Genomic DNA, 16,043 nt, shown 5'->3' with positions numbered 1-16,043 from the left:
GCCCCTTTCCCACTGCAGCTCTTAAACGGTAATTTGCAGCTTTTTTAGCCTTTTTAAAGGGTAGAGCTGCAGTGGGAAAGCTCCAGGTTGCTTTACCCGGTTAAAAATACCGGGTTTTTTCAAACGGGTAAAAAGCAGAGTTTTACCCGTTTAAAAGCCGTTTTTTTGGCAGTGGGAAAGGGGTACCCCTTTTACCCGTTAAAAAAAAAACGGCATGGGGTCCCCCCCCACTGCCGTAACCAGCACCATGCTGAAAGAGCCGGGGCTGGTATTAAAAAATCAGGAAACCCGACAAATAGGGCTTCGCTGATTTTTTAAAACCAGGTCCGGGGATGGTTCCCAAAATACGGGGGACAAAATGACTAGGGGTCCCCCGTATTTTAAGAACCAGCCCCAGGCCAACCCAGCCAGCAGGGTAATGCCACAGCCGGGGGACACTTATGATATAAGTTCCCGCGGCCAAAGCATTCATCCCTACTGACCAGTCAGCCTGGCCAGGGGCCCTGGGGGAGTGGGGACCCCCCCAATGAAGGGGTCCCCCCCCTCCAGGACTTACCTGACCAGGCTGAAGCCTGGTGCTGTCCCCGATGCCCCTGGGCGGTGGGCATCGGGCTGATGGAATGGTGTAAAAAAAATAGAATAAAAACTATTGTCTTTTTTACTGTGGAACTATAAGTCCCAGCAAGCCTCCCCCGCAGGCTGGGACTTGGAGAACCACAAGTCCCAGCCTGCGGGGCATTAAAGGGCCCGCTGGCACTTGTAGTTCCACAGTAAAAGAAATAGTTAAATAAGCACACACTGGATATGCCGGTACTTGCTACTTTACACCTGTGAGTACAGGCATTCTCTCTCTAATTTAGCAATGCGCTGATTAGAATAGGTGCAAGAGCTCACTCCTGGCACTAAAAACTGTGTACCATATTGAATCGACCCCAATGACTACTGGGTACATTTACAAGGCAGTGTTTAAAAGCCAGGGCTTGTTCTGTGCTTTCAGCTACTGGATTTAGAAGGGAAATATAGGTTGAGTGTCCCTTATCTGGATATCTGTTATGCAAATTATTCTAGAAACCAAAATTCTAGAGTATACTTTTGTTTTTGCTAAAAGTGCTACTGGGGACATCTGTAACTGGCACTACTGGGGACATGATATATAACTGCCCGTTCTCTGCCTCCTCGACTGATAATCGGCAGGCGGGATTCAATGACCCACCTGGTGAGCGATTGGAAACGGGGCGTGCCCGCGAGATATGGCCATGGATCGTCGAAATCCATCTGTGAGCTCAACAATCCAAAGGCGTTCTCATCAGAATGGGCCAGACGGATTTTAAAGTCAGGTCCATTCTGTCAAGATGCCTGTTCACTGCTGTCGGGAAAGACAGCATTGAATAGGCACCAGCCACTATTTCCGCCATTGGAAATAGCGGCATGGGATAGAATACCCCTAAATATGTGTAAGAAAATTATTGCTGTGCATTAAAATTTATTTCTTGTGATAATACACAAACTTTTTTTTTTTTTTTTCAAACCTTGTTTTACACACAAATAAATATATTTGTATGTATTTCATGTGTTTGATGTGTTTATACAAAATAAATGCATTTTGTGTTCACACATGGGTCTCATCCTCAAGATACCTCATTGAAATCTAAAAATATTCCAAAATATGGAATGATCTGTTTATCCAAAATGTTTCTCTTGTCAAGCATTTTGAATAAGGGCTATTCAACCTGTAATATAAAAAATGTTTTTAATGTTCTTTCCCCTTTATGTCCAGTGGAGGAAACTCTAAAAGGGCAATTCAATTGTTTATCATGCCCAATACTCCATCTAGTGTTGAATGGTCCTGGGGTTATATGTACCCAGATAGGCCAAGTTTGCCGCAGAAAATGCCTACATCCAAAGTGCTGGATGCAACCCAAAAAGTGATGCTTGTCAACCAAACCAGTCACTTCGCACATTTCAGCTTGGCAGCATGGGGGCCTGCCTGAATGGAGCAACAACTGATCTGTTGGACTCTGTCTAGTGTCATATAACTGTAGGGTCTCTCAGTGCAGTGCTGTCAAGTGAATAAAGTAATACAGGGTGGGTATCCCTTATTCGGATGTCCCAAATCCAATATATTCCAAAAACCGTTGTTATAGTACAAGCCTGCCCACCACTCAAGGTAACCTAGTCGGACAGGTCCCTAACATTATAGGGGTTCACCTATATCAAACAAATGTGGTTCGCCACATCAAACCACGCCAGGGCACCACACACTAAAAAGATAAAGTGAAGTATCAGTGTAAGTTTAAAAATAAAAGTGAAGTGTTGGAATGTTAGGTAGGTGAAAATGGCTGCGTCTGCATAGTGCCACCGGGACGGTCAGAACACCCTGCAGCCACCGACATAGGGCCTTATTCAGATTTGAGCTCAGTACAAATATGTTTGGGCAAAAACCATGTGCCCTGCATGTGGAGCAGATGTAACCTGTGCAGAGAGAGTTACATTTGGGTGGGGTGTGCTAAAACTGAAATCTAAATTGCAGTGTAAAAATAATGCAGCCAGTATTTACCCTGCACAGAAACAAAATAACTCACACAAATCTAACTCTGCACAGGTTATATCTGCCCCACCTGCAGTGCACATGGTTTTGCCCATTTTCCAAACAAATTTGTACTGAGCTCAGATCTGAATAAGGCCCATAGTCTGATTTCACTTGCCCTCAATAGATGTGCATAGGAAAATTAGCGATGATTGTCTACCTTATTTCTCTGTGATGAATTCATTCATGTTTCCTATAGTTCAAGATGAACTGCAATATTTTGCCTTTTCAATTGGATAATGAAGTACAGGAAAAACTATCTTGCTTGGAATGATCCTGCTGAGAAGAGTGTCCTAAAGAACCCTGTTGTTGCCCCTGCGTTATTTATTGTATGCTAGTGTACAGTACTTTACAAGGTAGATTCAGTAAGCAAGGTAACAAGACCTTTCACAAGTGCAGTGTTTTTTATATAATTCTAAATACCTGCCAGGCTTCCCTGGTGGTAACGTTATGTCACAGAAATGGGTTTGAGTCAGGTTCCATCTTCCCTTCCTGACAGACCCCCCCCCCCCCCCCCCCATGCAAATGGGGCTCAAAGTATTTTTCTCTAGTGGGAAATTAGAATAAAAAAGAAAACAATACACACGTGAGATGTATTGTTACCAGCCACCCTCGTAGTTTTTAGTACTATTGTGTAACACGTATTGATTGATATTTATGCCATAAAGTTAAAAATGGTAACTCCCTTTATACAATATGGGTACTTATGCTTGGTAATATCAAAGGATTTAGGTGATGACAGATTTTATTGTAGACTCTTTAGCAGGTATGCATTGGAGCATGTGATGTTGTGCCAAGATACACACAGACTGTAGTTAATGGAATATTGGGGATTCCCTGACCTGATAGCGCACAGTTCAGCTGTATTAAATTGCAGTTCTTTCCTTATATACTTTTAATATTGAACAATGTATCATTTTATTTAATCTTCTATGACGTTATTTGCTAAAACCTATATAGGATGACATATATTAGAACAGCCAGTTACCAATAATACCATTTGAATTTTAGCTACCTGGATACTTCAGCTCGGACATCCCTGCATTTATCCGTGTAGCAACATTTGACATATGTTGACGTCATGCCAATTAGGCTCCCGAATGGTTCTACAAGAAGTCCTGTCTTGATGCAGGAAATTTGTGATGTCAAATACACTCTGATCCATCTGGTCACGATGAAATATGAAACGATTTAATGTTTTTCTCTTTGTAGATGGGACATCTTGTACTATGTGAAAATCTAATGTTCTCACGTACATAAATATTTATATATTGTGCAATGGAAATCTTTTTATCTTGTATCATCAGTAATCTGTGCTAACTGCAACTGTCCCCGATCTTTGTGGCTTATTATAAAACTTAAATTAAATTCACATCTGCCTGACTGAGCATGCGGTATAAGGACCTGTAACTTAGTATTGCCTGTGGAACTGAGGGCCTTATTCTAGTTCACTCTTTCTGACAAAATCCTTCTTAGATGGACAAAACCATGTGCACTGCAGGGGGGTAGATGTAAAATGTGCAGAGAGTGTTACATTTGGGTGGGGTTTTACTTCAAAGTGAGATCTATATTGCAGTGTAAAAATAAAGCAGCCAGTATTTACCCTGCACATAAACAAAATAACTCACCCAAATCTAATTCTCTGCACGTTTTACAGCTGCCCCCTGTAGTGCACATGGTTTTGTCTAACTAAGAAGGATTTTGTCAGAAAGAGTGAACTAAAATAAGGCTCTATGTGAAATGTAATATGGTGGCTTGGTTACATTTGTCTTTAGTATAGTAATAATCAAAATTAAATATAAAATGCTTGTATATTAATTGGCTTGTGATTAATATGAAGCCTAATGTGTGTGGTAGGGAATTTAGACTGTAAACTTTGGTGGAGAGGGACTAATGTAAATAATTGTGCATGCCCCATTATGGCTGCCTCACCCTCTCCTTTAATGGAAAGTGCTTTGACTCCTATTGGAAGAAAGGACAAAAAAATAAAATAAATGATGATCTCAGTGGAGGCATCTATGCATGGTAATGCAGCACATAAACTCACTAGATAGTGTTTCATGAAAAAATTGCTGGTTACAAGGTGCCTAAGTGATGCCAGTGGTCAGGCGAGGGGGGTGGGGCGCCCCGGTTCCTACGGGGGGGTGTAGTGGTACCTGCGGCGCTGTGTGATCTGGCGGCGTGGTCCCTGCAGTGATGCACGCTATCCGGCAGCCAGGCGGCGGGAAGTGCTGATGGGTTTGAAAACTCGCCGCACGCTGATTGGCTGAATCTCAGCCAATCAGCATGCGGAATGTTTTCAAACCCAGCAGCACTTCCCGCCCCGCCGCCTGGCTGCCGGATAGCGTGCATCACTGCAGGGACCACGCCGCCAGATCACACAGCGCCGCAGGTACCCGGCACGGACACCCCTGCAGCCTCCATGCGAGGGGCGAAGTGCCGCCCTTCAGTGGCTGGCGCCCTAGGCAAATGCCTAGATTTGCCAGTGGTTTTAAAATACTGTCTAAGCCCATTGACTACTTCTAATACAATGTTTGTAGAGAGGAGGGGTTTGTCACAGTCTGTAATTATTTGAGGAAAGAATGAAAAACAACTAAGAAAAAACCAAAATGAGACTAATCACTTATGAACACAATTATCAGAGGTGCTATGTTGGTGGTGCTCCCATAAATGAGTTCAGCGACAAAGCTGTAAAAAGAGGGTATGTCCAAAAAAGGATAAAGGAGGAACCATATAGGATTTTGGGGCACGCTTGTATGATTGTAAATGTAGATGGAATATATGTGTGAACTAAAATATAACTTTTATTACACTAGTTATGTAAAATAAAGGCGTCACATTAATGAGACTGACAAATGTACATATACACAACTAAATAAAATATGTTAAATTAATCACTGCTAATTGGCGAAAATGATTGTTCTAGAAGTCCCACTCTGTAAATGAGCTACATGGGAGTAGTTAATGATGGAGGAGCTAACAATAAGGTTAGGGTAATGGAGGGGACAAATTACCAGGTAATTAAAGAGGGTTAATAATGATGCATATGTGGGTGATTAATACAGTAGATATTGATGGTCTCATTTATGATGATTGGTCAGGATGCCGATGAAGGAGAGATATGTGGATCCGGATGCCGGCTCCCCTCTATTTACAGCAGGCATGTCCAACGTTGGCCCTCCAGATGTTTTGAAACTACACATCCCAGCATGCTTTGCAATAGTTTTAGCCTTCTCTAATAGCAAATTAGTGGCAAAGCATGCTGGGATGTGTAGTTTCACAACATCTGGAGTGCCAACGTTGGACATGCCTGATTTACAGCATTACCTGTATATTTGAGCTGCCTACATAACAAGCTGTGTTACTGATGATTTGGATGCCTAAACCTCTCTGTTCTCTAAATATCTGTGTTGGGTATCATAAGGTCATTTGCCCATTGTATGTCTATTTGTCTTGACACGGTGGCCATTATTTAGTCTAGTCCTCTTTAGGCTGGACTATATTGTAACCTTTATTTCCATCCAAAACTTCCAAAATACCAAATGTTATTATAGGGTATCCATTAAATTTGTATGTGGGATTTTGTGTTTTGTAAAAAATTTTCCTTTGGGTTATAGGTGTGGGAGGTATTGTGTAGTCTGGCAAGTACAGTCCTAGATAAAGGAAACCGTTTCTGTGCTGCTGTGACTCAGACCCTTATTGCATTGACCTGGCATTAACAAACAGCAGGCTTCTGGGAATCCTGTCTTTGTAAGGAACTGTTAGCGATTCTCTTTTGTCATGAATCAGACTGTTGAAATGGACTTCCAGAAATCATATGAATGATAGTTACGTGTACTGTTACCACTATGTTCTTACTAATATGGAATATGTTCTTACTAAGATTATATTCTACAGTTCTTTTCTACTTACACATTATTAGTGGAAAGAAGTCTATCCAGTTTGCAATCTAATTAATTGTGTTGCATAACCAGTACATACAACATAATTATTATTTTTTTTTTTTAAAGTAGCTAGAGGCCTATTGCTAGCTTGTCCACATAGAATGGGCATTGCTGCCTAGTAGTATTACGAAATGGAATTAGTTCATCATTTGGTAGATCAGCTCAAGGGATGTCCAAATGGGCATACACAGGGAGCGATTTTAAGCTGTTCTCTAATACCCCTTTCACACCGGCCACCCGGCAATTACCTGGCATTTTTGAGTGCCGGGTCATTTTGTTGGGTGCAGCCTGACCCCAATTCACACCACCCGCAAATTACCAGGTTAAAGCTTTTCAACCTGGGAATTTGCTGAAAACCCCGGGTATTTTTGTGGTGTGAAAGGGTCACCACAGGTCTTAAATCCCAGCACTATGACCCTGCTCTTGAACAGTGTCACACCAAAGAAAACGCGGGTCTAAAAGCTTTAACCTGGTAATTTGCTTCTGGTGTGAAAGGGGTATAAGCAATCTGACTAGAAATTATGCATGGTTCACTCCATGTGTATACACACGAGCGATGGGCTGTGGATCACCATTGCCTGACTAGATTTTGACTACATGTAGTCACGATCTAGTCAAATCACCGGCCTGTTCTAACCAGAACACTGGTTAGCGTAGGTCGCCAATACAAAAATCGTTACATGTGTACATGTGATGCAGGCTAGAAGAAATTGCCCTGTGTTTAGGGTGGCCAATCCTGGAATTGGAGTTTCCAATCCCGGGATTTCGGGATTAGACTGCGCATGCTCGCAGTCGATGCTCAGACGCTGCCCGACTTCTCCCGGCAGCACTGCGCAGCTTGACGAGATCAGAGGTCACGCTGCGCAGGCAGAGGTCGCTCCCAGCAGTATGATGCCGTGCCAGCCCGCCAGCCAGCGCGCCAGCCCACCCAGCCGGCAGCATGGACGACCCGTCCCGGGCAACCCTGCTGCACCCTCAAATGTAAGTAAATGCGGGGTAGCCAGGGCGGATTGAAAAAATGCCCCAGGATTGGCTTCCCTACCTGTGTGCATAGGGCTTAAAGGGGCATGCACTCAGTGAGATGTATGCTAAGATATTTAGGCTAGGCAATTTCCCTATGTTTTGATCGCCCATAGATAGCCCATAAACGTGCAGCAATGTTTGCTAAGCAAAAAAAAAAAAAGGGCAGATAGTGGTTCATGATGACGTAAATTGTGAACGCTATCGCTCATGCTGTACACACAGAGCAATTTGCAGTCACTTGTTAAGAAATTTGACTAGATTTTGACTGAATGCACTGACTTAACTAGCGGGCGTTAGCAACGTGCATCGCCATCGCTCGGGGGCATACACATGGAGTAATCTGTGCTTAGTTTCTAGTGAGATCACTTAGAAAAGAGCACAAAATTGCTCTGTGTGTATGCCTTTTAAGACTTCTGCTTCGGTTGTTTCTTATGGTTTTTTTGTGAAATGGGAATAGCGTCTGGTTAAAACACACTACAAACACTGCAACAGTATGAACAACAACATGTTTTATTTTCTAACTACAGCTGTTATACAATATGGGTTGAGCACATAGCATTCAAATCATATAATTGTCTAAACCTAACTATACATTCTGAAAACGGTACATTTTACTTATCATCATAAAATGACTACTGTAGAATTCTACAATCTATTACATGTATTTTGGGTGTGTTGTTTGTAGTTTTGCACTTTAAATCTTGGGATCACTTAATTTAATCAAGCTATTTCTACATAAATCCTTGTAATAATATTTTTTATTACTTCAATTGCAATACTAAGTAAGCATCATCTGGTTATTGGTGGACACCATTTCACTGGGTGTGGTATGGGACTCCGACAGTCGGGATCCCAACAGTCATTATCCCGACAGTCATTATCCCGACGTCGGGATCCCGACTGCCCGGAGTCAGACAGCATGGCGAGCGCAAAAAAGCCCCAGGATTGGGGCTACGCGAGCCACCTATTCCATTCTCCCTCTATGGGGGTCGTGGACCCCCACGAGGGAAAATAGCGGGTGGCCGTTGGGCACCCGGCTGTCGCCATTTTGACAGTCGGGTAAATGACTGTCAGGATCCCGACTGTCTAAAACCCGTCCGGCACCCAATTTCACAAAGGCAGTTTGCAAAATTAGTATGATGTCTTTTTCATTTTACATCCCTATAAAGGTTGAATATAGAAAGTGTTTAGGTGTGATCATTTCAACAGGCGCCAGAGAATAGGTGAAAAATAGATTTAGATTTATTATACAATACAATCATATGCTGGTAAAAAAGATGCTTCTAAAGATATTTAGAAGCATCTTTTTTACCAGCGTATGATTGTATTGTATAATAAATCTGAATCTATTTTTCACCTATTCTCTGGCGCCTGTTGAAATGATCACACCTAAACACTTTCTTTATACATTCAAGGTCGGAGGGAGACCTTAAAGTGATAACAAAAAGGCAGCCTAAGAAGGAGCGCAGGACATTTTGATACTCAAATTCATCATTCTAGATTCCTATAAAGGTTGTCTAAAACATGTACAAGTCTGTAATTCTGTGTGTAGCCAACAGGAAGGGTAAATACACTGATCCACTAGATTTGATTGACGGAATATGTGGTGGAAATGTGGAGTTGGACTATCAATTACCAGATCTTAAAATTCATCTTCAAACGTCAGCCATTGACTTAACACTATCCAGGAACATCTCCAAGCTTCATTGCCTTTTCTGTTATTTTTAATTCAAATCTGGTTTCTTAGGAGGAAGTTTGATGGAGTAAAAAATACTTTGCAGTGGTGACCAGTTTGGTCCAAAATACCGCCAAATTTCCTGCATGCTGAAAGTAAAAGTGTAGTGTACTCTATTTCAAATACTAATTGTCCCCTCAAACTCCCCCATTAAGATGTTTGCAGAATGTTTAACATTTTTTAGAGAGCATGAAAATGATGCTTGTAGACATGATATTTTCTCTGGAAAGCACTGAAAAGAAAGAAGTCGGAAGAATTGGTGGAGAATTTTATTTTTATTTTTTATACTTTTAAAGTTCATTATTCAGTTACTGTATATACCCGAGTATAAGTCGACCCGAATATAAGCCGAGGCACCTAATTTCACAACAAAAAAACTGGGAAAACTTATTGATGCAAGTGGGACCCTCACTCGAGTATAAGCCGAGGGGGCCCTTTTCAGCATAAAATATGTTCTGAAAAAGTAGGCTTATACTCGAGTATATATGGTATGTTGACCGTAGGCAATTTGCATAGTTTGACCTATTCCGCCTTGTATGAGAGGAATACAAGAATTTACAGCTTTTATCGTCTGGCTTTCTGTCAGTGGTGTTGGTTCCTCCTTTCTGTTACATTTCTGTGAAGCTGCTAATACAGTAAGAGTATGAGCAAAGAAAACTACGGGACTTCCCATTATCATTACCAGATACATTTTTTCCTATAATGTGATTGTTTTTATTGGGAATCTCCATACTTCTTTAAACAGAGAAATTTAAGAAATATCAGAACCTTCTAAAAATACTAGACCACAGTAACCTGCCTCCTGTTTAGTATGGTTACTGGGTATCTGGTGTGCACTTTTATTCCTTACATTTCTAATTAAACCAGAGTATCTGGTGGAAACTCCCTGCAAGTATGGGGAGAACATACAAACTCCACACAATTAGAGCCATGATGGGATGGGAATTGAATTTTGACCTCTGTTCTGTGAGGCAGCAATGTGAACCATTACACCATCTGTACTCCCCAATGCTCAGTGATGATTGGCCTAAAATATTAAAAACAGCAATCCATTTTTCTGCATACATGTGCAGCTTAACAGAGGCTTTCAGGGAAGAACTGACAACATCTGTGTTTCTTTATGCTGCATTAGTCTCTTAGATGAGTAATATCTTTTTCCAAGTCTGCAGATGGCAACCAATGAAAACAAAAATGAAACCCTTACTTTAAAATCATCTTTTAAATGCTGCTAGTAAGTTCATTTTGCATACTAAGCATTATAAATGTTTTCATTTCTCTAGGACCCCTATGTTTCTTTTGGCTCCACTTGTGGCTCCTTCAGTCCCGCCAGCTCCTACCCAGTGTCCTCCTTTTGGTTATGTATGCCGGGGCACGCACAGATTCCAATGGGTGGGGAACCTGGTTCCAGAGTTTGGAATATCAAGTTCAAATGTGAAGATTCTTTCAACTCCCTCCGAGTTCTACCAAGTCATGAAAGTAAGTGGTCAGTGAAAGTGTTTTTATAATTAATTATGGTAGCATGTATGAGGCTCATCTATATGATTTAAATGACGCTTTATTGCAGGACAGGCCAACCTGTGGCTCTCCAGATGTTGTGAAACTACAAATCCCAGCATTTGTTTGGTATCACAGCCCTGGAATCTCGGGCTCATTAAAGCACTTCTACAATATATTTTTAAATCTAATCTGTAAGTCATAAAATTGTAAAGGAGGGGACACCATTTTTGGGGACGGAGCATTTTTGGCAACAACTAGCTCAGTTGGACAATTATGGGTAGAAATGAGCTAACAATACAGATTTATCAGACTTTCTTGCAAAAAATCTCTAGTCCTTTCCCCCATTTATTTTGTTTTGTACTTTCTAGACACAAGCGAAAACTGCCAAGAAGCGAATCATCCTGGCATCCCTGTACCTTGGAACAGGTCCCTTGGAACAAGAGCTGGTGAGTGTCTGTTGGGATCTCTCATTTTTGTGTTGAGGATGGTTTAAAATGGGCAATGTTCAGTTTTTGTATTATATTTAATAGTTAGTAGAAACGAGGGCTCCGTTCAGAGACTCTTTTTCATTTGCATGTAATGGAAGAGTCATGGCAAGCAGTTGCTTTGTATAGTGTGTAGTTATGCTTTTAGTGCATGTACTAGATTAAATGGGTTTTCCCATTACAGTAGAGGGTTTGTATATCCTATCTGCTTATTCCAATAATCTACATTTCAGGTGGACTGCATAGAGGAAACGTTGAACAGCTCAGGCTCATCTGACCTACAAGTTTCTATCCTGCTGGACTTCACCAGAGGATCCCGGGGTCAGTGATGGCCCCTGGAACAGGTTATGACACCTCCCCTCTGATGTGATAACAGGCAATCAGATGGTAATCACTGTGATACTCACTAATCACATAAGAGGATGGTGGCACATGGCCTGTGAAAAGTGTGCATGTCATTTTTGCTTTGAAAATCTGAAGCACCATTTTTAAAGCATCATGTTGAGTTTTTAGTGTTGTGCAATATTTATGTATCTTCTGTTCCTTCTGCCACAGGTAAGAAGAATTCCCGCACTATGTTGCTGCCTTTGTTGCGCCGGTACCCAGAACGTGTACGCGTGTCTCTCTTCCACACGCCAAACCTGCGGGGTCTCCTGCGCATGCTTGCACCAGAAAGATTCAATGAAACCATTGGCTTGCAGCACATAAAAGTCTATCTATTTGATGACAATATCATACTTAGTGGGTAAGGATGCCAGAAGTACTAATGCAAAAACTGATTACAGTACCATGCATGAACACGAGGCTGTCTGTCCTATTTGCAGTAAAAATAAGTGTCAGTGATTTCTCTTTGATTATATTTCATTGATAAAGTGCAGGTAATAGGGAACAAAAAACACAGTATTAAGGGGCCCATACACGGATCGTTAAACAGATCCGTTTGGGTCTTAATTAGCACGCTTCGCATCGGATCGCATGCGGTGTGCATGCAATGCGATCCGATGCGAAGTTTAGCTAGTACAAAAAGTATGTGCAGCACATACTTTTTGTACCGTACTATGTGATGCGCGGGAGCGCGCATCGCATAGTACAAAACGGACGGTCCAGGAACGGACCGTCTATGGGCACCTTTACAGTAGTAACAGGTTAGTGTACCATTCTAGATTCACTAAGTACCGGAGAGGAAATGTGGTGGCACAGCAGCTGTCTAAGCCAGTGGTTATCACAGCTGTTACACAGTGACCCATCCGTATTTGTGCGGTGTGAAAACCACAGTGTATTTCTTACTACCGCTGAAAGAAAATGACAGTAAAAAGAAACCAGAATTTTTTCAGCGGACCATTCTGTTGTTTGTGAAATAGCTCTAAGTGCATAACCTAGATCCTTGATGGCTAACCTTGACACTCCAGCTGTTGTTGAAATACACATCCCAGCATGCTCTGCATCAGATTTAATATGGCCAAAATAGCAAAACTGAAGCAGAGCATGCTGGGATGTGTAGTATAAAAACATCTGGAGTGTCAAGGTTCGCCATCAGGGCCTAGATCCACCCAGGATACTCTTTATTATTAATGGAAGAATGAACAATAAAAAAGACTAGTATGAACACCGGTTCTCTGTTGATTTTAGACACTTCTTTCTTTCATTGTACTTTCATTTGTTTCTGTGTTTATGGAGTGTTAAATAATGGCGGACTGTCACTGTTTATTTCTTGCAACAAAGCTATTCAGTGTTATACCTGTGCTAAGGGAGGGCAGAGACCTCCTGTGGAGCAGACTGGCTAAAAATAATCCTACAATTACCGTATTAACGGAATGCATAATCATAGCTTACATTGAATATTACTGGGAGATAGAGCTAGTTACATCCCATATTTATACTATCAATTTGTCATGTGTTTAGTATACTTCACCTTGGATTTGTTCTTACAGGTCACTTCAACACAACCGTGCCAGCCACTTTGTGACCATAGTGTTCACTTGGAGTGAGCGGTATATTGCTGATAGGCTGAAGAGTAAATGCTGTTGTTTGATTATTATCATTATTTGCTTAATTACTAGGTTTATTATTTCATTTTTCTCCATGTTTTAATGAACCCTGTTTCTAGAGCGAACCTGAGTGACTCTTACTTCACCAACCGCCAGGACCGTTACATTTTGCTTCATGGGTGCTCAGAGTTAGCAGATTTCTTTAGTGAACTGGTGGGAGCTGTCGGAGATATCTCTCTTCAGCTGCACCCAGATGATTCAACGCAAATAGAAGAAAAGATGGAACATCCGTATGAAGGTGAGACCACTTTCTCTCTAGCAGGTTATACTATATTTGTTTTTCCTGTTAATTGCATGCTGTATTTTCCCCAATAATTATCAACACAATAAAATTTTTATTTACAAACTGCCAAATAAGAGCTGAGAAAATGTTTTACTCAATGGGCCTTATTCTAGTTCACTCTTTTTGACAAAATCCTTCTTAGATGTTACTTGTGCAGAGAGAATTAGATTTGGGTGGGGTTTTACTTCAAAGTGAGATCTATATTGCAGTGTAAAAATAAAGCAGCCAGTATTTATCCCTGCACAGAAACAAAATAACACACCCAAATCTAATTCTCTCTGCACATTTTACATCTGCCCCCCTGCCGTGCACATGGTTTTGTCCATCTAAGAAGGATTTTGTCAGAGTGAACTAGAATAAGGCCCAATATCACACAGGAACAGAGTTCTCACCCAAACCTCATCCTGAAAGTGGGTACTAAAACTCTTAAGGTGCATACACACTGGGCATTTTTGCCCAGCGTATATGCACAGCGATGATGGGGAAAATCGCTGGGCTGAAAATTTTCACCCGTTCAAGCGTTTATTTGCTGGGGTGGACGGCTTTCCATAGTAGGACATTACAGATAGCCACCCACTCGGCTGGTAATACCAGCAGATGAAACTTTCAAATATATCAAGGGTTTTGAAATGGTCCAATGACTTCAAATGAATGGGAGTATTAGAACATGAGGACATGTAGGAGGTAGGTTCAGGGGAAATCTGAGGGAAAATGACTTCACAGAAAGGATAGTGGATAATTAGAATAGCCTCCCATCAGAGGTGGCAGAGGCTAATACAGTAGAGCAATTTAAACATGCATGTGATAGACTTAAGGATATCCTTACAAAGAAATAAGGGGTGGATTTATTAAGCTTGGTGAAGTGATAAAGTGTCTTGTCTTTATCACCGGCCAATCAGCTCGTACCTGTCAGTTTTCAAACCATGCCTAGGAGCTGATTGGCCAGTGATAAAGTACCAGCCACATTATTATTTTACCAAGCTTAATAAATCATATAGGGTTTGAGGTACTACGGTTAAAAGAAGGAGCAGCCTACTGTAGATGGGACAAAGGGTTCTTAGCTGCTGTCAACTTCTCTGTTTCTGACCAGGCTTACCATACCATCCATTTAAACTGGGGAGTTTATGTATTACACAGGTGCTGTAAGGTTATCTAATGTGCAAGAATATGGTATTCGAAGGGCATATGTGCAAGAATGTTTTATTCAAAATGTCAACATGGAGTTTGTCAAGAGTCTGCATGTCATCATAACCTATTAACCACAGCCTAAACCTAACATTAAAATTAAACTGGTGGTATTGTGTCCATGTCCACAAAATGGCTACATACTGTGCAACCAAAGTGCTCAGTCAGTCAGTCTGTCAGTCTGTCAGTGCTTAACTTGTACCACACAGTTTCTGTCATTTTATCATTAGGACGTTGAGTATCCAGACGTTTAAGTAAACCTGTGTACAGAAAGATATCATGCACATAAAAAGACATTGTGCTTTCAGCCCATGTTCAGTTTAAATGACCTAAATAGGCCTTAAAAACCATAAGATTGTTTCTTTTTCCAGGTGATAAGGCCAAGTACTGTGAATCTGCAAGGAACAGAGTAATGGAAGTGATAGAGATGGCACGACGCAAGCAATGTGAGCTACACAGCACCAGCTTCCAGAACAGGGATCCCAACACAGAAACTGAGCCTCCAGATACCTGGGTTTATCCACTAGTGCAAATGAGGCCTTTTGGAATCCAGATAGATGAGCTAGTCACAGAGACATTGCTCACCGAGGCTGAACGAGGGGATCGGCTACATCTGACCACTGGGTATTTTAACCTGACACAGGGCTATATGGACTTAGTGCTCGGTACTCGAGCTAACTACAACATTCTACTGGCTTCACCAGAAGTGAATGGCTTCTTTGGTGCCAGGGGTATTGCAGGTGCTATACCAGCTGCTTATGTACACATAGAGCATCAGTTTTATAATGCAGTCTGCAGGCTTGGACAACAACAGCGAGTCAAGCTCAGAGAGTACTTCAGGGACCACTGGACGTTTCATGCTAAAGGTAAGTCGTTTGTCTGTTCAAGCACTTTCTAGTCTACTGATCTGTTGTGTCATAAGCATCTCAGAAGTACTTGTAACTATATCATTGCAGAAAGTCTCACCTTTTGGTTTTAGTATATTTTATTCAGTCAAAGTAGTTATCCATTTGGTTTCCAAAAACCTCAGCACATATGTCCCAATGTGGTAGTGTTCCTTTTTTTTGCGCCCACACTGAACAGTTTTTGCATGAAAAACCATAAAAAAAAGAGATTTTGCTTTGTGAGATGAGATGAGACTACTTAAAGCAGGGGTGGCCAAACCAGGCCTCGGGATCTACCAACTGTTCATGTTTTCCAGACCAATTGTGAATCTGTAAAATACGTCAACTAGGAATGAATGCATTACAATGTGA

The 16,043-nt window shown here is 41.5% G+C and overlaps 1 protein-coding gene across 5 annotated transcripts in view; it reads left to right on the top strand.

Moving 5' to 3' along the window:
- Nucleotides 1-16,043, top strand: part of PGS1 (phosphatidylglycerophosphate synthase 1) — a 97,790-nt gene that overhangs the window by 59,541 nt on the left and 22,206 nt on the right. For 4 of the 5 annotated variants that reach the window (XR_014444578.1, XM_083148602.1, XM_083148603.1 and 1 more), the window contains 6 exons: nt 10,570-10,765; nt 11,155-11,232; nt 11,505-11,592; nt 11,827-12,016; nt 13,379-13,557; nt 15,159-15,653. Coding sequence is in view for 4 of the 5 variants with exons in the window: in XM_083148602.1 (XP_083004728.1) it covers nt 10,570-10,765; nt 11,155-11,232; nt 11,505-11,592; nt 11,827-12,016; nt 13,379-13,557; nt 15,159-15,653 (1,226 nt within the window). In the remaining variant the exon portion in view is untranslated. Of the gene's footprint in view, nt 1-2,823; nt 2,944-10,569; nt 10,766-11,154; nt 11,233-11,504; nt 11,593-11,826; nt 12,017-13,378; nt 13,558-15,158; nt 15,654-16,043 lie in introns of those variants that run through there. The other variant, XM_083148605.1, reaches the window with a different exon arrangement.

The sequence above is a fragment of the Crinia signifera genome, chromosome 6, assembly GCF_055691185.1.
Source record: "Crinia signifera chromosome 6, ASM5569118v1, whole genome shotgun sequence".
Classification (NCBI taxonomy): domain Eukaryota; kingdom Metazoa; phylum Chordata; class Amphibia; order Anura; family Myobatrachidae; genus Crinia; species Crinia signifera.
This window is presented reverse-complemented; position numbering and strand designations above follow the sequence as displayed.